Genomic DNA, 25,520 nt, shown 5'->3' on the forward strand with positions numbered 1-25,520 from the left:
ATTTTGCAATTTTCGAGGAAAATTTCTTTTTACAAAAATTAAAGCAATTAATTCATATCGGTAGAAAATTATTTGCTAACTGTTATAAAATTATACCGACAGCTCCTGATTAAGCATTTGTTGAGATATATCAAAAAAATGAAACCGAAATAAGATTTTAACGAAGTCGAAATAAAAAGGGATGAAAATTTAAAGTAAAATAAATGTGCATGATGAACGATTTCATTAATTTTTACATCAAAACTATCAGTGTTTTTTACTGAAAAAAGAAATTTATTTTATTAAGAATTGTTCTTGATTTTCGTTTAAGCAACAGTAACTTTCAAAATTAAAACCTTAATTCACGGAATTTTTTGATTTATTGGAATTCAGAGATAAAAATTTTCCAAAATTATCACATTAAAAAGCTATTTTCGTGCAATATGCTAATGTTTTTATTCTATAAAGTTCAAATGCTCATACCGACAAATTTATTTATTATTTCAAAAAATCATCAATTGTGGATTATTGCAAATTTACATAATAATAACGCAACATTAGTCTTTTGTTACGTCTGTGTATTGTGTCTTTGTAATGAAGAACTTTCCACGCTCGACATTGCCAAATCGTATCTTCTCGAAGGTGTCTTTACTTACCTCAGTTGACCAATGAACGCAACGATTCGATTCGGACCAGCGAACGATTCGATCCAACCTATCCAGAACCGTTCACTGACTGATCTTGGCTTTCTCCACTTGTCTTCTTTCTTCTCCATGTGCATTATTTTTCCATGGTTTATTACGTGTTTACTTATTTGTATGCAATGCATTTCATGTGTCAGAGATTTTACAAAGTCAAACTCAAAATAAAAGAATCTGAGAAAATATATTTGGAGAAATAAATTGAAAAAACATGGAAATGTATAATATAAGAAGAAAAAAGTGAAAATCACAGAAATCAAAAGAAATAATAGTAGAAATTAAAAAATGAATAAAATGCATAAAATAAAGTAGGGGAAAATAAAGTTTGAATGAATTTTTGAAGTTTATAAGTTTGAAAAATAAAAATAAAATGAAAAGAATTTGCTTTAAAAAGTGTTCAAAATCAAACTATGTAAGAAAAGAAAAACAAAAAATACAAAACAAACGGAAATCAAAAATTATTTATGAAGATAAATACTGAAGATAAATTCTAACCTAAGCCGCGTTGGAATATGAACAGAAGAAATGCACCGCTAAATTCTACCAATAAGGAAAGGAGTATTTGAAAATTCAAAAATGACCTTGATAATTCTTTAAAATTCAGTCAAAATATAAACTATGTGACAAAATTTCGCCATAACAAAAGAAAATTAACTTAGACAAAACACACCTACGTATGTCTGAAAATTTTCTTAAATCAGAAAACCAAGTAGCTGAAATGAAGCTAATTTTAAGTGAACAATTTACGGGCAAAAGCTTGCTTATGGTCAATTGAAAGTGCATGTTAGCTACTGCAAAGGTGATTTTGAAAGATCGTATTTTAATAATAGATAAACAATGCGTACAGGGTGTATTTAATCAGTATCGATTCTCTATTGTATTGTTAAGTGATTATGATCTAAAAATAAAAAAGCTGCCAATTACTGCTAAATGCGCCATTTTGTTATCGTTAATGTTTATTGTCTTTGAATGTTGATTAAAAAAATTATTTTTCAGAAATTATTCCAAAAAATAATAATGAAAATTAAGCGAATCTTGTGTTTGGCGTTGTATTCTGGTATTCAGTTAATTTTCTAATTGCACTTGGCTACCATCCACGGACGGCCTGAAACTGAATTGATTTCCATCATGAAAATAAAGTAAACGACCTCGCATGGAAATTTTCATTTTATTCATTTATGCTGATAAATATGTCTACTGTACATTTTTCATTGCTCTATATGTACTTAATCCACTCTGTTTGAGGTGAAAATTTAATTGTAGCTTTGCGAAACATATAAACACTTCTCATTACACAATGACCCTGTCCATTGTGGATGTTTGGTGGAGGTTGCTCCAAATGAATTCGTATGTATCTGTGATGATGCATATATTAGAATTCATTTTGACGTAATGAAGCATCGCTATAGGCACCGAAGGCAGGCACGCAATAATAGTTGTTTCCATATGATTGAAAATTATTACCGGGTAATGTTATCTATCATGGAGATACATAATAATAAAGGACATAACACTGGCAAATTAACTGAAAACGTAAACAGCACTTTCGGAAAATATGAATTATTTAACTGTTTTATATAGAATACAAAGTTAATATAAACAGTTGAAAATGAAATCCGTTCCAATGTCAAATCAACTCATCCAAATAATTCGCGGTATCATCCTAACCAATAGAAATGTTCCTTTTATTTTTTACAATTTCGCTATATCATATTTATGTGGGGTTTAAACGTGTTCACATACTGGAATGGAATTTCCAGTAACAAATAATATAAAAATAAAAAAAAATGAATCAAAGAATTTTCAAAATCACTTCACATAATATTAAAGTAATGCGAAATTAAATTTTAATGCATAGGAAGCATTTTGATAATAGAAATAAATTGAAAATAACTTGCTTTTCAATGAATACAGTAATGCATATCTTGAATTTGAACTAAGCTTGAAAGGAAGACAAATAAAATTTTTCAAATATTGTGAATCATAAAAGGAGTTGTATGCAAAGATTTTCCTGTTTAAATACTATATCAACAAATAAATCAACCGTGGGTGATAGTCGACGATTTAATTCAACTAACAGAACTCATTGTATCCATACTGCAAACAACTGCCAGAAAATTAGATGAAAATACGCTTGTTCGTAGGATTCAGACTGCTCCCATATAACTTTTCATGCCGTAAAACGTGATGATCTTTGATGATCACGTTCATGATGAGAAATCAATCCAATATTTTAAACAGAATACATTACCATTTTGCTTGTTCGGAATTTCTGAATCACGTCACTATACACGCTTGTTTTCGGCTTCAATGAGATGCATACGTTGAATGCCATAGTCTCATTCTTCCGCCTATCTAATAATTGGGGGTTGGGACTGTTTACAAGCATCTGCTATTCCTGACGCTGTATTAGGGAATGCTTCACAACTGTCAAATCGTTCAACACGATAAAATATTAACAAAAAGAAAATTTGTTTGTCCTAAAAAGTGCATAAAAGGAAATAGTTAATAAAAATAGAAAGAAAACCAACAAAATTTTAACATTACCTACAAACAAATGCCAACATCTTATTCTAAAACAGTCAAAATTATTCAACTACCCATCCGTTAATGCACTTTGATAGAATAATACAGTATTTTTAAAATGAGAAAATAAAGAGAAATATCATACTGTAAGCAATGATAATGCAAATTTAACTAAAAATGCTATAGCAGTGTTCATAATTAAATAAAAATATATAATATAATTAATGATGAAATTTTTTTATTAAAGTCTTATGGTGAGAAATCAAATTATATATTAACAAATGAAGATTCATCTGCGAATTCAAGAACTTTTGCATGAGCGCATGTGTTGCTCAAATTAAATTTTTAACAGAAAACAGAATGAGAACAATGGCAGAACAAAAAACTGACTGTCAACTGCAATTGAATTTCCATAATGAATTATCAAACCAATGCCGGCAAAGAATTGATTGAGCTGTGTAAAAAGTTTTTAACGAATACCTGCCATTTGAATGCTGGACTTTTCAATTGTAATCGCCATCTGTTGATTTCAAAACAAATATTTTTTGACATACCGTGCTTTCTAATTTGAAAACTTTTTATTAAATCTATTTCAAAACGAAAGGAATACAGTAATATTTTATTTATATAATCTCTAACAGTAAAACAACAGCATTTCAACTGAAACGAATCATTTGAGCGTATTCACAAAAGCCTTTTCGTGCAGTCAGTGACTTTGATAAAAATGATTTGATAAGAAACCATGATTGGTTTCTCGGGTGATTTGATGAAAGAAAAGCTGCTGATCACATCACTTTACGGTGACAAGTCGACGACTAACAATGGCGCCGTTTAGCCTCGTGGAGCTGGCTTGCAAAGCAAATTGTGAACAGTGTGAAAAATGAGTATCGACAGTACGTTGAATCTTGAATCGATAAACTTGAATATGTTCGTTTCAAAAAATTTACAACCTCGACATTTTTGATTGCAAAAAAATAATTATCAGACGACGTGACTTATTAAGCAACAGTCTATTTTACTTGCACGCGGGTAACATAAAAAACAGTAATATGATAGTTGATGAAATCAAGAACTAATATCAGTGCAGTATTCTGTAAAAGAGAGTTGATTTTATGGCTATTTTTTAATAATATATAAATATAAGCTTTTGATTATATGACTAGCTTTGATAGCTTCAACTTTCTATTGCCACAAAATCCATTATCTTTTCTGGATTACTGTATTGGCATCAGTTCGTGTTCTGGCATTAGCTGTGCTGCTGTTTTGTAGTTTTATACCACACGGATTGCTGTTGTCCTGATTAACGCTGTACGGTCGGTTTTTGTTCATAATCGGCTATCAGTGTTGTAAACTTCTGAAACGATCCGATTAAAGTTGTTTAACTGAAAAAGTGTTCTGAATTTAGCAATTTGAAGTTGGTCGATCTTGAACAAAAATTTCACCTCAATGTGCAAATAATTTTCATTCATCACTTTCTTGAAGTTCAAACCACTAGCAACCAAATTCGGTTAATCAATTTTCATTTATAAAAATGGAAAATTAAGAAAATATTTGCAGTGCTACAGTGAAAATCACATATTATTGAAGATCAAATCATTTTTTTGAAAAAAGCATAATTCTACGTCACTATCACACACCAATACTTTTATTAGGGAATACACAACACTACAAGGAAATTGTGTTTATTGTATGCGCAGCAGTTCCACGTCGAAGTTCAAATTTGAGTTCGGCGGAATCACTCCTGGAACTCCTTTAGAACCATATGCAAAATCTGGAGTGCACTTCAATATGGCCCGTTGACCAACGCTCATCTGAAATACGTTGAAATTATTTTTGTAAATCATATATTTATTAGTTTATTTTTCAAAAAAGATCAACTAATGCGTTTCGTACCTGAGCAACGCCCACGTCCCAACCTTTGATGACATCGCCTCTGCCAATTACAAATTTGAACGGTTTTCCACGATCGCGTGAAGAATCAAACTTTTTCCCATTGTCGAACGTTCCGGTATAATGGACCTCCACTGTCTGTCCCGCCTTGGGAAAATTCACTCCTACAAATTACGATGCAATAAATCGCTCAGACATGATGACAACTGTGATGATTTCGAAACTGAACAGCAAAAATCATATTACCAATATACACAAATGGAATCATGAAACAATGAACATTAATCAAGAAATAAATCGAAGCTTAATCACAAATTAGGAAACTTTCGTCACAAACAAAATAGAAAATGAAAAAAATTTCATCGTTACCATCGCCATTAGAAATTGGTTCGACTGTGACGCCCATAATCTCTGTGCGGCAATATTCTAGAAAATACGTTTACATAAATATCGCTGAAAGGCAGAAACTAATAAACATCTCAAATAAACTGCTGATTTTCGCGTAAATAAAACCAACCGCACGACTGACGGACAAATCGCACGGTCAAAAAGCAATCCAACTTGCACATGTGACCAACCGACGAACAACGATGACGTCAAGGTTACCAGGTCGTTCATAGTACTTAATTTTATTTACATACAGTATGAATTTGTTGAAGCTTTTAGTTTTCCAATTATTGGCACTTATTTCACCATCAGTTGTAATATATTGTAATTTGATATTAAATTGAAAAAATTTATATCTGATTTGTATATTTTAATTAAATTTAAGTACTGTCCATCCGGTTGTTTGTCACTTGCGTGGTTGTTGATAATTTCAATCAATTTCTAATAAAATTGAAAAATAAACGTTATATACATTTTCAGATTTTTTAATTTTATGTTGAAACTATATATAATATTATTTGATTTATTTAATAAACATTTCTTGCTGTTAGATGAGCATTTTTAAAAACTACTCAAAAAATCTTAATTCTTTTTGAAATAATTTTACATTCAAATTAATTAAAATAATTAACTAAACAAAAAAAAATTTTTTTATTTCAATTCTTTGGTTTAAAAGCAGCATTCAGTTGAAGTTGGCGAACAGAAATTCCACACTGCACATTTCATCAGGAAGGATGCGCCGTGGTGACAGAAAATCATAAATTCATACCTGCACATACTTTACTGTAGTTTTTGTCACTGTAATTTTTTGATGCTAGATTCACTTTGATATTATTGTTCCAGTTCATTGGTCATTTGATATTATTTTAAAAGTAAACAATTTTCTTTTATTCAATAAGCTGAATTGGAATAACAAAATGATAAATGTCGGTTGTGAGAAAAAAAGGTTCGTTAATATTCGACGGAGAATTTTCTCCAACAATGCAGATGCAGCGAACAATGGAGTACAGTTTAGTCATTGCAGCGATCAACAATTTATCGTTTGACCAGAAACAGCGACAAAAGCAGTACTGTGTTGATGGGTAGATATAATTTTTCAACACCAAAGCAGGGAAGAAATACTGATTCGCGAACGAAGCAAAATTAGCAGGTAAAACAAACATGCACAAGTCATCAGGCACGCGAGTCATAACAGATCAGTAGGGCAAAAGTGAAAACAGTGCACACGTGTGAAATACAAACTCACAGGATGGAACAATTCTTTTTGCATTTTTCCGGACCACAAACTGCCAATAAGTCCTGCAGTGCGGTCGCACTGCTGTCGACGGCAGAAGTGGACGACCGTTGATAAGAGGACCACCCGTCGGTTGTCGGCATTGGATGTTGCGGTGGAGAGCTTTTACAAAATGCCGTGCTACTCAGTGCTGACGTGGAAAACCATCGCTGAAAGCCTAGAACAGCACCGACCGTTTGTCGTCTGTTGGCACTGTCGTCGTCTGCCAACAGCCATTCTTCCACTCTAGAGGGTGGTCCGCAGAGCACGTCGAACAGAGAAGACGCTGATCTGGCACGTTTGGAGGTGAGCTTCTTTTTCGAACTGACAAATTGGCGATCTTGTTCGTAAAATCGAGCCATCACGTTTTCCTTTTTGAAATCCTCAAACGGCAAGTCGCCTTCTTTCAAAACGCCGCAGCAGACCAAATTCGATCCGGCGGGCAACGTTTTGCAGCGTCTCAATTTCACCCTGACCGCCGTCCCGTCGCCTGTGCCGGCAGTGGAGCAGACCGTCGTCTGCGGACGTTGTTGGCCAGGGGGCTTTTTCCCACGCATCCCGGATTCGTGCTTACAACTCGCGGCGAACACCCGACGCATCGGCAAGCAGGCCGACGGCGACCAACAGCAACTACGCTTGGCTCGTCGTCCCGTCGACTTGGGCGGCCTTTTCACTTTCGCTTGGCGCGTTTTTTTGCTCTTCCGATTCTTATAAGCGTTGTCGTTCTCAGTGGACGATGTTGTCCGTCCAGGCCCATAACGACTGTTCAAAGCGAACGGATTAACCGACGTCGATCCGGGCTTGTAGGACGGCTCTTCGGAAGCAATGAAACGTTGCAGAGAGAAGTTCTGGTCGTCAGTGGATCCCGCTTGCAGGACCACGCGTCCGGACAAAATCGACAACGCCGTATCTGAACCCCGTCTCGACAACGGCTTTTTCCGCTCGTTCAGCCACGTTCTGTTGTTCAACACGCTACTGCTGCTGTGCGACTGGAAGCTGTTCGAAAACCATTCGGTCTCTTGGTGAAGAACTGCTTTGTGCAATGCTACCGCTGTCGGCACAATCTGCGCAAACGATGCACGGGCCACTGGATTCATCTGAATGGACCAAAATTGAAGCATACGTACAAAAACAAACATACAAACAAACCAAGCAACAACTGAATGCCAACTTGATGAATTCAACCGGCGTATCTTTGGGGCACAGTCGGATAAAACGAACATAATCCAACCCGAAATTCTGAAACATCATACATCAAGTCATCGACAATTGGAAAAAAGATCATCGTTCAACATCGTTCGCTTGTAGAGAGAATAAAAAAGATGTCTTTTTTTCTTAATTAATAAACTTACTGCCGTCCGTGGCATGACGTCCGGGTCGGCATCAATTTGGGCAATGATCTCGCACAGAATGATTCCAAAAGAAAATACATCCGCTTTGGTATTGTAAGGTTCACCCAGTAAACATTCGGGAGCTATCCAGAATGGAGTACCAACAACTGGAAGACGAGTGTTGCTGCAGTTGAAAAGAAAAACAGAAATTAGACAGAAACAATACAACTGGGATTATTACCTATTTTTGGGCAGTGTACAAGCCAAGCCTAAATCGCCAATTACTGCAGTTATTCGAGAACCGTCACATTTGCATAAAACATTCTGTCGAATAAAGATCAATAAGACTGAGTGACGACGACAATACAAGGGTTGATAAAAACAAAGCATCGTTGTTACTTTCGAAGTCAAATCACGATGAATGTAGCCACAACTGTGGATGTACTCCATACCTCGACTGATGTCCAATGCGACGCCAATTCTGACAGACCATCGAAAACGTGACCATTGATCAGAGGAAATTAAATGTGCCAAACTGCCAGCTTCGCAAAATTCAGTCAATGCATGCAATTTTCCCGCGTCGACACAAACACCACGAAATCTAAAATTATACATATATATAGGGATATAGATATGATTGAAAGGCGTTTGACCAAGAAATTTCCTAATATACCGTAACACGTTAGGATGTTGCAGTTTGCGCATAAGTTGTATTTCGAATAAGAAATTCATACGATTGCTGCTGAGCTTGTTGAATTTCAACACGTACGCCTCGCCTGTAGTAGTGTGCTTGACCTGAGACAAGAGAAAAAAGAACAACAAATATGATTAATAGAATAAAAAAAAATAAATATTAATGATGAATGATCACTTTGTAAACTTCACCAAAAAATCCCCTGCCAATGGTTCTTTCGACGATGAAATCGTCCATGCGATAAAGCGCCAACAAAGCACTGAGCAGACCGACGCACGAAGGCGACGGGGGCAGTGGCGACCACTGGGGCTTTTCTGGTTCCTCCAATCGGTCCGAGCCGACGTCCAAAATGTTCGGTGAAGCATCATCGTCCGCATCCAACACTGGTGCCTTGGGACCGTTGTCGGTGGCACCGTTGTAAACGCTGCCGCGGATCATCAGCCCAGGATGTTCGCCGACGAACTTGTTGGCTTCGCTGAAGCAATCGCAATAACAACTCGGCAAAATCGCCAATGACAATTCACCCATTGCCTGGATCAGAAAACAAATAATGAATAAAACAACAAACAAATTAAAAAATCCCCCCCAATCAACTGACATTTATTTGCGAGCATGAAAAAGCGAATGACTAAATGGTGGAATAAATAAATGGTGTGTGTGTATGTGTGCGTGCCATTGTGAGCGTTGGAATAAAATACAAACAAATCGAATAAAATTGATTCTTCTAGTTCCAATCACGGAATGGATCAAATTTGCATGTTCACCACGCTCGACGCTGAATCACGCCGTTCTTATTCACACAGCAAACAGTATGCAAATGTACCCAAGAGCGAAGATGAGCAACAATTTTCCATTTGCACAGGCTCGTTACCGCACAGCGAATAAAATTCACAGTATTGGTTGAATTGACGAACGTTCAAAAAGTAATGAATGAATCAGCATAAATAACTGAACTACAACAAAAAAACAACTACACAAGTAAGTCCCTTGTCAGCGGGAATCGATTCTTCGGCAAGTATGAAGAAATTTTTGAATAAACTGCCGAACAACAGAAACCGCTTCTACAACCAACTGTACAATGGAATTAAAGTCGTGCTGATGGAAATTATGCGAACGAAAAGTGAAAACTGCAAGATGTTGCTGCCGATGAGGGTGTTGTTCAGTGGAATAAGTCGCATGGTGGAAAGTTGGCTTTTTTGCTGTTCAAAATTTTAAAATGCAGGTCGTACATGCAGAAGATTGAACAAAATCAAAGCGAAATTTCGCAAACTGGACCCGGTTGGAGGAGAAACGAAAAGAGCAAAGCGTGGAACATCGACGAGCTCTTCTTTGACAAAAGCATCGTCAACTTGACTTATGGAACTGATGCAACGACCAGTTTTTTCCCATCGCTGCTTTTTCTCACCACCAAACCACCTCTCCCCCCCCTCCCCACTTCGGTCCCTTCTTTCCCCTCTACTGCTGCACTGCTTACGGTAATAATTCCAGCTCTGCACAGAAAATACTCGCCCAAGGTCGTCTGAACAATCAATGGAACAACAATACAAATAACCACCATTTATATAAGGAGGGGGGGTAAAGTTGCAAAAAAAAAGAGGAAAAGTTATAAAAGAATAAATAAATAAATAAATATCGTGAATATTTCTGCCTCTTTGCTGTCAATGAAATTTTGACTTTGACCAAAAAATTACCAGTGGAAAGAAAACGAATCGCCGCCGTTTGCGTGTCACTCTAACAACAAACAAAACTACAATCACCAATTGAGCATACCATATCAGTGATCAATCACGCATGATGAATCAGCAACAGAAGACAAATGTGCGAAGATGAAGATGAAGCTGCTGGCAACAAAACAAACATACCAAAAAATTTAATCTTCCTCTACTGATGCAGTTGTTGCTTGTCAACATATTTTCTTCTGCACACACACAAACACACACATCTGGCAATGAACGTTAGCTACTAGATTTGAAATTTTAAATAAATTTCACCGTAGAACAACAACTGCGAGAAAAGCAGATGGCCGACTGTTTTTGAGAAAAATACCAAACTCCTATACTTATACCAGAGCTAATAAAACTGCTCCAAGCAGTAAGCACGGTTGCAAGGTAAACACAGGGCCGAGTGATTTCGTTTGAAAAGACAACACGAAATATTTGAATGTAAAACATTTTTCAAGTAAAAAACAAACATACTTACAATATTTCATTTGAACATCTCGTCACCAGTGCGTTGAACGTAAACAACAACTTGAAAACAATCTGAAGAAGGGACAAGCTGTCATCGGAGGGCAAAAACAACAGCACCAACACTTCGAGAACAATTTGACACCGCTTCACTGTGCTTCTCGAATTTCGCCTCGGCAAGCTTGCAGAACGGTGGACCAGCACCAGATCGCCCACGAGACCACTGCCCGGCACGCTACCACCGCGCAGAACCTCGCTCATGCAAGCTTTGGCAAACACCCCAGACGACCAATGTATGCCCAAATGCTGAACAAAAACGCCCAAATAAACAAACATAACAACAAAATTGAACAAACAATTGAAGGAAGAAGGAAAAACAAAATTATAAATTGTACAATTATTGTGATTATCAAGCATATTAGATAACAACATTGCTTCAACAACAGTCACTGCGTAATAGCAAAAATAAGTATATCAAATGGACATCAAATTCCTATTCAAACAGAACATGCAACAATTGAAAAACTTCTTCTTTCTTCAATAATATTCAATTAAAAAATTTTCAAATATAAATAATTATAAAATCAATCTTAAATCCAAAAGTAAAAAACAAATTAATTGTTCCATAATTAATGAACGAAGAAAAAATAAAACTACTACAGCTTAGAAAATATTTCACTTAAAAAAATTTTTTGTCATCTATTCTGATAAATATTTTTAAACTAATGAACAATATCGTTACTGATATTGTAGCAAGAAAAGCATCTTAATAATAAGCACAGTTTTCAAAGCGACAAAAAATATCGCCCCATGTTAACTAAATTAAGTCAAATTACATTACTCGATTGTAAAGCAAAATTATATAATAAAACGTTCATTTTACCAGCAGAATACATGTTCATATAAAACACTGAATACACTAAAAAATAAACAAAATTACAATAATATTATTACTAAACTGCAAAATGAATAAGATAAAATAAAAATTACAAAAAAAAACAAATATTTTTCACGAAGCTTGTAAGAATTGCAAATTGTAGCTTTGAAATTACCTCAATTAGAACATTTTTTTACCAGTAGTCGACATTTACAAAGTGAAGAGCGATAAATTGTTGAACTTCCAGCGATAAATATAATTGAAACACTGAAGTGAAAATTATCCTCTATAATAAACTGCAAATTTGGCCTGCTCGTTCGGTTTAACAAAACGGAAAACACAGTCAGCACAGTACAATGTTGAAAAGCAAGGCAAAATTGGTGCTATAGTATAAACAATTTTCAAGTAAATTTCTTCGAGGCTATTTGGAAATTCAATAATTTTGCAAAAGAAAAAAGCAAATAAAATATTTAAATGAGTATTTTTACAATTACAAAAAAATAATAAAACAAAATAATGCTTCTACAGTATGCAGTGGATGATGATAAAAAAAACTAGGTCAGTAATTTTTTGTCTATATCACATTTCATCAACGGATATTTTTTAATTTTAAATTATATTATTAGCATAGAACATGATGAATAAATGTTCCTTGGTTTAAAATTACTTTCTTTGTTACTATATTTTAAGATTTTTTCTTTATTATAATTTTTTACTCTATTTCCTTTATTTTTGCTGTTTCATTTATTTATGTTAAATTCTCAACAATTACTTACTTTATTGTTGTTAATAATTTTATTATTATTATATTTTATAAGCATTTTTTATTTCGAATCACAATATAACTTGCCAAGATTTCATTCACTGAGAAAATCAAAAATTTGCTATGAACATAAACTGAATTTAAGTTAATAAAAATTAACTTTTTTTAATATATCAACAAATATGTTAAAGAGTAAACAATTGCATTTGATGTTTTATAACGGATACGTTTCATTTTTATTCTTTTGTCCAGAAAAGAACATTATTTAGACTGTGTATATTGAAGAAACATTTTTACATGAAATTCAAGTACTACTAATTTGCTGACATTGCTGACATTTTAAAAATGTAAAATATTGAATAAATATCCACATAATTTTCTAACTAATTAATATGTTTTTGCAAAAATTGTTTCAATATGCTAGCTAATTGCAACTTTAACTTCAGTTTCATAGATGAATTTTCTCACTCAGTACAGTATGCTGTGATGATTGAATTTCCACCAGAATGAAAAACACCACAATAACAAATTATGAATAATTGTATTATTTTAATTAAAATTTTACACGACTGTTATTCTTGTAATAAGATATATTTCCCAAGGTTGTAATTAAATTTTGCTAACAATGAGTAATGATTGCTAACATTTGCAACTTTCGAGTGGATTATAGATGATTGAAACTGAGGTGCAATTTGAAAATTAATTTTGTCACTTTGATATAATTGTCGTTTCTTATTGAATAAATGAAGAGATATTTTCAACAAGAGTTCATCAGATTTTTTCAATAAACTTAAATTACAAAAAATATGTATATAATTTTGAATATATTGTTTGGTTGTTTGACATGAGGACAAATTTTTAATGCTTTATTATTCGAATTTGCTAATCGAAATAATGTCATGTTGTATGTCGTTTGTTTACAAGAAGCAGAAATGAATAAGAATGGACGGGCAATAAATAAAATCATAATTGAAATGAAATTCTTGAATGTATGAATGAAAGGTGAAAAGTTGCAAAATCTGCTTTGTGAATTTGTTCATTCTGTTTCACATTTGCATTGTTGAATGAAAATCAATAGCACAAAAGTATCCATCCAACCTGAGTGAAAATATTTATTATTAAGCAAATGATGAAATAAGTGAATATGAATATCCTGGATACAACTAGTCAAACTTTTCCGCATGTAGTTTGTACAGCAGTTGAGTTTCAATAATTAACAACAGTTGACGACGGACAGACGATCAATATCAGCTTTGCAAAGACAAGAAGCAAATCGTTGATGTAAATTTTCTTTTAAAACCGATTCACCGAAAAACCAATTCGCCATTTTTACAATGATACATTCTTGCAACAGACATTCATAATTTGTCAAAATTTGCAAAAGAAGAGAAAACACTTACTGCTGCTATTAGTTATTTGGTTGGAAAATTTAGCCTTCACACTTTGGTTACTTTTTCACGGCAACAACAACCGTAACAATAACTGCAGCAGTAGCATAATATTGAAATTAATTTAATTAAGTTTTCGTTCAATTTTATGAATAAAAGACAATTCTCTGTCGTCCGCTAATCAAATAATTCTTGAATAGCTGTCGTGTCGTGTACAAGCAGCTACTTGCTACATCCGTATATGCAAAGCGCTCAAAGTCAGCCAGCCAGCCGGCTTGTCATTCAAATGTTGCTGTTGATTTGCCCCCTTCGGTGCTACTGTTCAAATGACAGCACAACATACGGACAAGACAAAACTTCATTAATCGCACAAGCATAATAATATCTGTCTCTTTGCTGACATTGCCGTCTCTCCGTGCAAGAAGAAAAAAGACAATTGCACGAATCTAATAATTGCACAATGAAAAAATCGATTGAAAACGTAATTTTCAATAGAACTTCAATGAAACAGCCAAACTATTTCTACTACTTATTTGTAATTCATGTTTTTAGACGCAAAAATAGTGTTCAAAAAATTGCACATAAGAAAAATCATATTTTTGGCAAAGTGATGCTAAAAATTTTCCAAGCACCTGTTTGCGTTAACACTGTAGCAAGATTATTATGTTTTTAGCGAAAAATTAAAAAATAAAACAAATACAATAATGTATCGTTGATGTGGAAAATAAGTGAAGTTATATTTTGTAAGGTGAAAATATTTTTTTCTTCATTCTCAAACTGCTCAACTGTATTATTATTATTATTATTACTATTATTACAAATGGCAACTCATGCCGGATGCGCGTTGCCTTGAAACCAAAAATAAAATTTCCATATCTAACGCATTTCAATCATTCAAAAATAACAATCCATTAGAGGAAGAGAAATTAATTTTTGCTCCTGTTCGCACCGTGATCGTCAAGCAATCAAGATGACAAGGCTTGCTTTTTCTGCAAAATCACCAACGCTTGAACAATTTTTCAATTCACAGCCTTTCATAAAGAGAAATAAATAAAGCATGCAGAAGATGAAAAAGAATACGAGCAATTCTGTTTCTTTTTTGGATTTCCCTTTGATAACATTTGAATAAATGTTTGATTAAGTTTCAAAAGGATCGATTGAGTTGAACAAGCATCTTCATAAATATGGACAATTTTTGATTAATAATAGGAAAAAGAGAAATTAATAAAACTGACATTTGTAAGAGATGTTGAGCGTTTTTTCCTGACGATCAAGTTTTTATACTTTATACATATATATATATATATATATATATAATACGTTGCATTCACAGCAGGCTGCACTGAGGCTTTATTGAGAATTTTTTACCTGCAATTTGAATATAATGCATGAATGATTAAGATAATTTTCACATAATTGATTTCAAAAAAATAAAAATATGCTTTCAAATCAATGCTTAACTAAACAAACAACACAACAACTCAACAACTGATTGATCCCGGAAATGAGAACAATAAAGATTGAAAATCAATAAAGCGAAAGCTTCAAATATCGTTGAGGCAGGCTTTCAATAGTTTTTCCAATCATTGCCAATCATTTCATTGTTTTAAATAGATAACTGTATTAAAGATATACGAGAAACTTTCTTCCATTTCTGTTTCAACAAATGAACAGACATTGACAAATTAAAAAAAAATCATGTCGACGTGGAAAAAAATTCCGACGATTCAAATCGATGAAAGCAAGAAGCCATTGTAGACAACTGTAACCGTTCTTATACAAGCTTCCTTTTCAACTTCACAACGAAATATGAGAATCACAGCTGTTGAAAATGCACTAGAAACAAAGTGCCAAAAGAGAAAACTTTGCCAGCTGAATTCAGAAATGGAAAGCTTTTCATTTTTTTAATGCGCTCCGAATGAATATTTCACGTATAGACAACAACGTAAAGTCCATCTGTTGGGCAACGCGTTCGTAAAAGCAAGCTGCATGAATCAATGAATATCATTGATGAGTTGCGATGACAAATTGGAAAACAAACCCAATGCCGTTGTTCAAGAAGAAATAAAACGGAAAATAAGCAATAATATCTTTTAAAATTGAGACGGCTGTTCATTTGTTCCAAATGACAGATCATTCCAATCTTCCAATCATATACATACTATGGAAATCATATTGCAACTCATGTATGATGCAAGTTAACTACAAATTTTGTATTTTTCCTGTAAAGGTGAAGGTAAACAAATTTTTTCAGTTTTTATAAAAAATATCCCTTCATGATTATTCGCTCAAGTTACCATGACCAAAACATCAAAGAAGGAGTCAAATTTAAAACTTTAATCATTCAAACTCAATGAACAGTAATTAATTTAATGTAGTACAAAAATTGTCTGCTGCACTGCGTTCTTCCAGCATATACAAGCATCAGAAAGGTAGACTATTCCATATTTTCAATATTGAAAGTCATTAAGAAACTGATTCTTTCATATAAGCACAGCCAAAACTTTCATATAATATTAGCATCTATTTGAGGTAAAAGCTGTGAATGACTTAATTCACAATATAATTGACGACGCAAACAAACACCTGAGAACCTGAGTTCAAAGCAGGCAGGCATTCATCCAGAAGCGGCAAGGTTATCTCACATGAATAAAAAAATTAAAGCTGACGTCATCGCTTTTATACTGAATGTACGTTTTTTTTTAATTCATCATAAATTGCTTTCACGTTATGTTGAATAGAAGAAAACCGCTAAGGATTTTTCTATAATTTTTTTAAACAATCTGCATTTTTCAAGACTTCTGCTATTAAAGTGAAAAGTAAATTACAGTTCTGTTGATTTGCATCTACGAATCACCGTCTAATTATACACATACAGCGGCTATACGGATTAATAATGCAAGTAATGCGAATAAAATGGTGTAAAACCAAGATAGATTAGCAAAGTGTAGACATAAATTCGATCATTTTCTTCACTGCTGACAATGGTGAAGCATTTTTTCTTATTTCTTACCAAATAATGATGATGATAATAATAATAGCAAGCAAAACAGCACAACTGATGCAGACTAATAACATTTTTCAGAAATTAATACGCAGCTAATGGTAATTTATTTAATAGACTAAAAGTGATTTTTTTTTCTTGTTGTTCTTCTCAATTGTGAAAGGTATTTTCATGTGCCCAATAGATGAAGTAGGAATGAAAAAAGTGGAAAAGTAAAACTTTTCTCCCGATGATGACTGCAAAATTATTCCCTGTCTAACGGTAGAAGGTAGACTAATTAATTCATCAAACAGATACAATTAATTCAATTTCTGTCAATCGGATCTGGTGGACTGTTCTAGAGCTTGATCGTGAGCTTTGAAAAATGTCTGCAGGGATTTGAACGACTGCACAAGCAATTTTTCCATGCTTAAAGACAAGCAAGCAATCGTCGATCAAGATCAGAATCCGGCTTTTTTCAGGATTTTCAAGGACCAACTGTGAGAACCCTTTCGTTGAGAATTGAATTGGCACTTTATCACCGGTCGCTATTTTCGATCGTCATCAACGAGCTGCCCGATGCGCCGGCTAGCATCACTAGCGACCGGCGACAAAGCAATTGATTCGCCTTCCGTACAATCCTAATTAAATGGGTCTGTTCTGTCAACGAAAATTAGACGTACTTTCCAGGAACGGATGGCAAATTGTATAACACGTAGAAACGTTTTCCCACGGGCCAACTGAATGTGCTGTATTCATTGGTCAGTTCAACATTTGACCAAACAGTCATACTGGTGTCAGTGATGCCATTTTAGTTTCATCTTCATCTGAGCGTGACATTCAGTAGTTGCTGATCGCTTCTTCTTCTTCTTCTTCTTTTTCATCTTTTACACCTTTAAACCTCTCTTATGATAAAGCCAATACAATACTTTCTGTATTTTTCACAAGCAAATGACTTGTGTTAATTATTATACATATACATATACATATATATTGTTTCCATATTTTTCATTTGCGAACAAAATTTTCTCCTATCACATTGCACAACTGATTAGGAATTTTCTCATAGTGACCAGTGGAAAAAGATTTGAAAAGAAGAGAAGACAATTCCGATCGATCGACTTGCAAAGAATCAAAGCTTTTGGACAGTGGTCAAGCAGTGTCTGACCAATATTAACCAATCAAAAAGCAAGCCAACGACGACAACGCAAACATTGCACGGGTTAATACAACTGACCAATAATAAACCATGACTGAGAAAAAGTCGACCGATCCAAATTTTGCAAAAGATCTAACAGCAGAAAGCAACGAGCACGGATCTTCACCATGCACTGAACAGAGTCAGGCGATTGTTTCGCCGTTCATTCTCCGCCGAACCCACTGGAAATTGCACCAATATTTCAAACGGCTTTCCGACTCGAGCAGAGAATTCTACGAACGCGGCCGGTCTACATCCGGAGAATCTTCTTCTTATTTTTACGACTTGACCGAGTCAAAAATTGGTCACAGCTTCGGTTCCACGTCCAGCAGTTTGTGCATGATGCGTGATTCTACCGAAAGTCCATTAAGTTCGACAACGGAAAAAAGTCCCGGTCAAGAAAGCAAAACCTGCCCAATAGACAAAAGTGCAGTCTGGTCTCCATTAGTAAGATCATTTTACATTTTTATTCTTCTCTTTTGCATTATTAGCAAATCTTAAATTATATGCTTCCAAAAACTGGGTCTAATTTCAAAACTGCTGCAAAAATCTGCGTATTATTCAACTTTGATTATTGCACACATACACACACACACACATACACATAGCTAGGGCATTACCAGGAAATAATTCTAACTTTCTGTATGCTAGAAGAGTTACTTAAAATTGAAAATTGCATTGCAACTGGCATCGTAAACTATCCAACTAGTTCATTAAACAATAATATCTGCTTTATCTGTTCAACTTTTAAAAAAATGGCTACATTCTAATCGACAAGCAGTGGACAATTTAGCCCTTCACCAATTGAATAATCAAAATTTTCACTATAAATAACTGCAATATAGTTTGATTTTTTCAAATAAATTTTTTCAATAGACAGAGAAATAAGAAAAAAAAACTGTAATTAATCATTTGCTATCAAATAAGTACAATTTTTACAAACAAATGCAAATTGAAACTTGGCAAGCTGTCAAAAAACAACCAATTTATAAAAAGAAAAGAAAACAGAGGAGTTTATTGCGCAATTTATCTTTAAAAATAAATGCTCATCAAGAGAAGCAGTCAGTGGAAATTTCTACAGGGTACTATTCTTTATGGATAGTTTCTGAGCAGAATTTGCATTTGTAAGCAGAAATTTAATCTTTTAAGTTTGCCATTAAATTTGTCAGAGTCATTTGCATTTGATAATACCGGTATTTTAATAGAATGGGTTTTATTTTATTTCATATGAAATAGTCTTTCACTTCAACCATGAAAAATATTCCAATCCAGTCCACCGATGCCTTTCAGCAGCACAATTGGCTGTATAAGAATTGTAAAATCAATTTCAGAAACAATCCTGAGGAAGTTATAAAATTGACAGTAATTGCACTGAGACGAATAATTCGCTTTTCCGACTAAAGTAATCGACACTGCTAAAGGTGCGATAAGGCAAAAAGCGAGCAATACTGAGCTTAAGCGGCCTAGCCTAGCCTAGCCTATAGCTTAGCTGAATGACGCAGAAGACCAATTCTCAGATTGAAAGCAAGTCGGTGAATTTGAAATCAACTGCAAAATTGATAATTCAATCAAAAAAAAAACAAGCTTTGCTGATGATTGTAAGTATAGTTTTTGACCAAAAATGAAGGTAACACAAAGAACAGAAGATCACTTGGACAGTCGATTAAGTGAATGTATCATAGGAAATGTACCGTCATTTCTCCATTGGTGCATTTTTCCCATTTTATTAAGTAAATGAAATGCAAAAGTAATATTAAAAGAAAAAAAACATTTCAATCCAACATTCCGCTACTGAAAGCAAAATAATGCTTATCGCCTCGTCGGAATCGCTAAACGGTTACGTCTTCAAATTGACTAATATTATAAAGTTTGATTTGCCATAAAAGATCATCATCTTCTCTGCAGGATATATTTGTCGAGCAAGGTGTTGACGAATGATTACAACATGTGAAAGAAATAAATTACAAAATCTGATAAATTTGACCAGATGAACTTCTCTTATTCGAACGAAGTGCAGATTCAGCGACTTATAGTCAAAGAAAAAGCAAAAGAAAACGTGAACTTAATAAAAAAAAAGTAATACTAGAAACCTTAGTGGAAAATCAATACTTGAGTATTGTTTTTTTTAATAAAATTAATTATCAGGTTTCAATATTTTTCTTTTTAAAATTTCTGTCAACACGTCTGCAGATTAATTCATTTGAAAATAATTCGTTGCTTCAAATTTGATACAATTGCATTTGCCACTCTCCTCTGTGTCCTTGTCTGCATTTTGATATATATATTCGCATGGGATTCGCTTCGTATGATAAAAAAGAAACCTCGAAACCTCATCAAATCTATAAGTATTAATGATCATTATATTTTAATATGCTGTTTTTCATTGTTTTTCAAGAAAATATTATTTGACATACATCAAGATCGGATGAAAAAGGTAAAAAGAAAGCACGAATTAGAACCATCATAAATCATCAAGATTTCTCAGTGAAATGTGAGTGAGATTATTTTTTCCATGAAATTTAACGCTTCTCTGATAACTACGATTCTATGCAATTGATAATATTATTGTACAAAGTTGAAATATACAATATATTGATGTAATTATTTTCAAAACGTTGGCTCTCCGTTTCTGCATAAAAAACAGTCGTGATATACAAGATTTATTGTATACAAAAATATGGTGCACTGAAATTAACCTTGCGTGTGAAGATTAAATTTTCATAAAATACTAAATCATTCATACAAATCTATCCACAAAGGTGATGCATAAATTTCCCCAAACTGTTGCAATTGAAATATAATAATTTCTCTCATGTTTTTCCGTCCATGCTTTTTCCAGTCGATTAATTTTCATATTTGTTTTCCCTCTTTCACAACTCTTAATTCACAACGCACATCTCCTATTGCACAGATGATAACTGTTTAGTAAATATGTTTCACATTTTCCATTCACGTCTTCCATTAAAGCTCATTTTCAATTATTATGGCCATTTTTGATGGCAAGTTTGGCGTGAAAATTATTTCCAATCGATGTGAAGAGCAAACAAAAAGTTTTAAAAAAAGTAAAAAACAAAATCTCACAGGAAAAGAAAGAGAAACTGCAAAAATTCAGGGCGTCTAATGCCGTTGAACAAAAATTCTCTCTAATCGATAAGCAATTCGATTTGAAAAAATAACAACAACAAATTCTAATTTTCTGCTCGTCTAAAGGGAATGAAAAGCAATGATAAGCGACAGACAAAAGCTGCTAATCAGTAGAGCATACGGGACATTTGTCGACCGGCGAGCGTGAAACCAATATCAACGTTTCTTGACTTACAGAAAATTACAACGGTTGGCTATATCAGCAATGACAGGATAAAGTTATTAATAAAATCAATTTTTTAATATCAATTAATAAACAGTCAAACAAGTCAATTAATAATGAACAATGTCTTAAAATGCAGCGCAAAAATTAATGGCACCATTTTTATTTGTTTTAAAGTTGAACTTAAAGCATTTTCTTCAACATTCGACTTCAACTGCAACAAGTTAAATAGATGCTTTATTTAAAAAAAATTTGCACTTATTTAACAAATTTGAAAAGAAAAATCTAAAATTCATCTCATTCCAGTAACTTAATTTGGACATTTCAAGGATATTTTACAGAGGATGCTTCAATTTGAAGATGGATTTTTACAACAATAAATAAGCATCAATTTTGATTATGATTAGAAATTTTAATAGAATATGATCGTGATAATTTCAATTATTAATTGCTTCTGAGCAACATTTGCATAAATTGATCAACGAGCTTTCCACTGGTGTGATGGTGCAAGTGAAATCAGCAAGTGGAGAGCTCAGGGCACTTAACAAATGCTTATCACAAATTTCAACATAGTTAACATATCACTTTGAAAATCACGTAATCACTTTTGGGATGCAATAATTGAGTGCTTATCGAATTATTCAAATTCTTTCCCGAAGGGATACTTATTTGATGAAGCAATAACCTGCAGCCATAGAGTTGCGATGAGCTTTACGGCTTCAAGGCGAGCCTGACATGGACAGACTTTTCAAACCTATCATCTTCACCAACGCATTGCATGATAATTATTGGAAGAAAATGTAAAATTAATTTTTATAAAAAAAAGAAAAAACACTGCAAATGATTTTGAAAATTAATTCTTAACTCAGTGAAAAATGACACTACAACTCTGACAGTATGCAATCATCGATAGCTGAGGTAAATCATCAGGTTGGTGTTAGGATATTCATTTTGAGCTTAATGAAAAGTGTCAAATTACTTAACTAATTAAAATGTTTGTACGATTAAGTCAATGTCATTCATCCGCCAATGCCTGAGAGCTGCTCATCAATAGTAACCATTTCTTATCAACATCTCCGGCAGATTTTGATCACAAACGTTTCTTTGATATTCTTATTTCTTTGTTTCTGTTGCTGCTAATCGAAAAAAAAGCTCGGCAAGAATATTTTCCATGTCAGACTGTGATTAAAACAACTAACATGACAAAAAGATATAATGGTATAAAAATTTGAATATAATGAATATCTTTTGTTAAAAAAACTCCTATTAAAAGCTGCATTTGTTTTGTAATTTAGTCTAACTGCATGTGGCGTAACGCTCTTGGAGAGCAAGTAGAACTGAAAGATCGCGAACTACATCTGCTGACAATATTGGAAAGAAAAACTTTACAAAAGTTGGCCGTCAGGAAACTGAAAATTCCCGATTTTCAAGACACAGTACTCATATCCGGAAAAGGTAAGCTTGATCTTCGTTGTAAGGTAAAATTGCTGTTTTCTTCTTGCTACCACTAACTCGCCCAGTGCTAAACTTTCATACGATTACGTGATAATGTTTGACAGGTGAAATTGTGAAAAAAAATCACACTGCTAACAATTTAGGCTTCTCATCAAAGGTTTCCGTTCAATAATAATAATAATAATAACAATTTCTGTTGTTGTGCAAAGCAGTGGAAAATTTTAAAACAAAATTTTAGGCTTCATCCAAAACATTAAACATTCTCTCCTTGCTGTTAGTTACAGGCATTAAACTAGAACATATTTTTTAACGCATTTATTGACGAGAATTGAAAGTGCTCGATGATGAAAAAAAATTGCTTGACAAGAAACAAACATCTTATTGCTAGCAGAGAAAATTAAAAATCAATACAATAATGCATGTGAAAACCGTTCAAACGTGCAAACAAACCCATTACTTCACACAAAAATGCATCGAAGCAAACTTTTCTCTAAATCAGCATTGTTAAAGTGAAATGAGCTCGAAGAAAAACATCCTATGATTAAACTAAATTTCTTTTTTTTCCTTTATCAAAAATCAATTTAATTTATCCAACGATACAATATGCCAAATACTGTATGATAATTTACCACTACACAGCAAAGCTGAGCACACACACAGCATGAGGTTTGATGTATTTGAATTTGCATGCCAAAAGGTGAATGGAGTAGAGCAATTTATAAAAGTAGTACAAGTTCATTAAGAAATTATTAACATTAATTGCGTGCAAAATCGAATCGAAGTAGTGCTCCTGAAATTTCGCAACGCTTCGCTGATCTTAGTCTATTATAAATTGCTTCTTTTTCAGTTTGTGCAACGATTAAAATATGAAAAGGAAAGAATAAAATAGCAAAATAATAATAAACAAGTAAATAATTGATTGCTATGTCGTCAAAAAGTGAAGTAAAGTTGAAAAGAAATAAATAAATAAATAAAATATATATATATATAATTGAAAAGAAAATTGCCAAATTTGTCACTAAACAGTGAGGTCTGTTGGATTAATAATAAATAACTTGAAAACAACAAATCACAAGTACAAAACAACTTTCAACTTGGCTTCCAAAATCAGATCTTCCATTTTCATATATAAATAATAAAATAAATATTTTGATTGGATTTAGAAAGATCAACACCTCGATCGAAGAAGCTGACGATAAGCTATTGGATCCAATCCCAAGATAGAAAAAGCAATCGTTTCAAGGAAACTGGATCAGCGGGTAGGCTCTCTCTGTTTTCAGATTCCGCTTTTCTTTCCGGCAGAATTTAAACATGGCATATGCAAATGACAGATTCTCTGGGCGCGGCGAAGCCGAGATCAATTTTCGGTCTTTCTTTTCCAAAATATGCTGAAAATGACATTGCATCACCAAGTTCTGGTCGACCAATTGCTTCTGCTTTCAAGCCGTCATTCATCGGCGGCCGTAAAGCGATACAAAATTTTCGAATGACCCACTCAGTTGACGTAGCCGACGTACAGCACTGCTTAAATCGGTCAGTAAACAAACAAACAAACAAACAAACAAATCAACAACCATTTTCCATTAAGAACATCTGTCAGTGCTGGTTCGTTGAACAACAACAGTCAAAAGAAGTCCGTCGACTGTGACAAATCTTTGCTAAGTTTGGATTCGCGTTATTTGAATGAAAGAATTTCTCCATTATCAGATACAGCGGAGAAAAGACTGGAAATTAACGATCCATTAAACCAAAAAGTAGGCAAAAAGTTGGACCAACAATATATTTATTTATTCATTATTTATCCATTTCAATCCATTCAATTATTTGCACAAATAGAAATCGTTCATCAGCCGAGTAATTGCTGTACCAAGTCGTCAAGATTCTTGCGAAACGTACACCATTGAACTTCCTCGTGTCATTCGTTTTTGTGTTGACTACCTGAGAAATTATGGTTTGTTTTAAATATTTTCCAAACAGCAAGCAAGCAATGGGGCAGCAGTCATTTGAAACTGAAATCATTTCTATTTCTTTTTTCATTTCTATTAAGGAATGGACAAAGTCGGCTTATTTCGAGTATCCGGTTCGTCTAATCGTTGTCGATGGCTTAAACAACAGCTCGAAATGGGTACAATGGAAGGCACAGGCACATCCAACACCGAAACACTGCCCATTACTGCTCATGATGTGGCCACGGTGCTCAAAAATTATCTACGAGATTTACAAGACCCCCTGCTTACTAAAGAATTATACTTAGCATTCGTCACTACCGCAAGTAAGAAAATTATTTCTCTATTGCACAAAATGATTCTCTCCTACTAGTGACAGTTATAAAAATAATAACCGTAAGTTTCAATAAGTAAGGTGAACAAAGTAAAAGAAAAAAAATATGGTGAACAAAGTAAAAGAAAAGAAATATATATATATATATATATATATATATATAGACTAAATTACTGCTCCACCTCTATCTATCAAGATATTTTCAAATCTGCTAACTTGCTGACCACATTCACAAGGATAAATGATGAATGAATGATGACAGATAAATGAATGAAATAAACCGATTATTGATCTGTGAAAGC

General features: G+C 33.6%; 9 protein-coding genes across 9 annotated transcripts; 5 read left to right on the top strand and 4 right to left on the bottom strand.

Moving 5' to 3' along the window:
- Positions 1 to 246: 246 nt before the first annotated feature.
- Positions 247 to 760, bottom strand: Tsp_09749 (hypothetical protein). The gene is made up of 2 exons (XM_003374321.1): positions 636 to 760; positions 247 to 259 (listed from the first exon to the last, which is right to left on the bottom strand). Exons 1-2 carry the CDS (start codon positions 758 to 760, stop codon positions 247 to 249), a joined length of 138 nt encoding a protein of 45 aa, XP_003374369.1.
- Positions 761 to 3,031: 2,271 nt separating this feature from the next.
- Tsp_09748 (transcriptional enhancer factor TEF-4) lies at positions 3,032 to 4,535 on the bottom strand. Its single transcript, XM_003374322.1, has 4 exons — positions 4,425 to 4,535; positions 4,001 to 4,110; positions 3,687 to 3,768; positions 3,032 to 3,160 (listed from the first exon to the last, which is right to left on the bottom strand). Exons 1-4 carry the CDS (start codon positions 4,533 to 4,535, stop codon positions 3,032 to 3,034), a joined length of 432 nt encoding a protein of 143 aa, XP_003374370.1.
- Positions 4,536 to 4,888: 353 nt separating this feature from the next.
- On the bottom strand, positions 4,889 to 9,309 carry Tsp_09747 (putative peptidyl-prolyl cis-trans isomerase, FKBP-type). Its single transcript, XM_003374323.1, has 8 exons — positions 9,059 to 9,309; positions 8,329 to 8,688; positions 8,109 to 8,271; positions 7,906 to 7,995; positions 6,730 to 7,853; positions 6,253 to 6,281; positions 5,100 to 5,260; positions 4,889 to 5,017 (listed from the first exon to the last, which is right to left on the bottom strand). Exons 1-8 carry the CDS (start codon positions 9,307 to 9,309, stop codon positions 4,889 to 4,891), a joined length of 2,307 nt encoding a protein of 768 aa, XP_003374371.1.
- A 213-nt stretch (positions 9,310 to 9,522) lies between these two features.
- Tsp_09746 (conserved hypothetical protein) lies at positions 9,523 to 10,332 on the top strand. Its single transcript, XM_003374324.1, is given in 3 exon segments — positions 9,523 to 9,590; positions 10,004 to 10,256; positions 10,270 to 10,332. The coding sequence occupies 3 exon segments, from the start codon at positions 9,523 to 9,525 to the stop codon at positions 10,330 to 10,332; spliced, it is 384 nt and encodes a 127-aa protein (XP_003374372.1).
- A 330-nt stretch (positions 10,333 to 10,662) lies between these two features.
- Positions 10,663 to 12,054, bottom strand: Tsp_09745 (conserved hypothetical protein). Its single transcript, XM_003374325.1, has 4 exons — positions 12,042 to 12,054; positions 11,804 to 11,886; positions 11,094 to 11,273; positions 10,663 to 10,740 (listed from the first exon to the last, which is right to left on the bottom strand). The coding sequence occupies exons 1-4, from the start codon at positions 12,052 to 12,054 to the stop codon at positions 10,663 to 10,665; spliced, it is 354 nt and encodes a 117-aa protein (XP_003374373.1).
- A 6,173-nt stretch (positions 12,055 to 18,227) lies between these two features.
- Tsp_09744 (hypothetical protein) lies at positions 18,228 to 18,677 on the top strand. The gene has a single exon (XM_003374326.1). The coding sequence runs from the start codon at positions 18,228 to 18,230 to the stop codon at positions 18,675 to 18,677; it is 450 nt and encodes a 149-aa protein (XP_003374374.1).
- Positions 18,678 to 19,121: 444 nt separating this feature from the next.
- Tsp_09743 (hypothetical protein) lies at positions 19,122 to 19,577 on the top strand. The gene is made up of 4 exons (XM_003374327.1): positions 19,122 to 19,258; positions 19,326 to 19,386; positions 19,413 to 19,480; positions 19,508 to 19,577. Exons 1-4 carry the CDS (start codon positions 19,122 to 19,124, stop codon positions 19,575 to 19,577), a joined length of 336 nt encoding a protein of 111 aa, XP_003374375.1.
- A 2,803-nt stretch (positions 19,578 to 22,380) lies between these two features.
- Positions 22,381 to 23,248, top strand: Tsp_09742 (conserved hypothetical protein). Its single transcript, XM_003374328.1, has 4 exons — positions 22,381 to 22,417; positions 22,493 to 22,581; positions 22,779 to 22,961; positions 23,177 to 23,248. The coding sequence occupies exons 1-4, from the start codon at positions 22,381 to 22,383 to the stop codon at positions 23,246 to 23,248; spliced, it is 381 nt and encodes a 126-aa protein (XP_003374376.1).
- Positions 23,249 to 23,625: 377 nt separating this feature from the next.
- On the top strand, positions 23,626 to 25,433 carry Tsp_09741 (putative RhoGAP domain protein). The gene is made up of 7 exons (XM_003374329.1): positions 23,626 to 23,671; positions 24,102 to 24,197; positions 24,270 to 24,471; positions 24,527 to 24,692; positions 24,775 to 24,889; positions 24,986 to 25,197; positions 25,383 to 25,433. The coding sequence occupies exons 1-7, from the start codon at positions 23,626 to 23,628 to the stop codon at positions 25,431 to 25,433; spliced, it is 888 nt and encodes a 295-aa protein (XP_003374377.1).
- Positions 25,434 to 25,520: the final 87 nt, after the last annotated feature.

Source organism: Trichinella spiralis (assembly GCF_000181795.1).
Source record: "Trichinella spiralis strain ISS 195 chromosome Unknown Scfld6, whole genome shotgun sequence".
In the NCBI taxonomy this organism is placed as follows: Eukaryota; Metazoa; Nematoda; class Enoplea; order Trichinellida; family Trichinellidae; genus Trichinella; species Trichinella spiralis.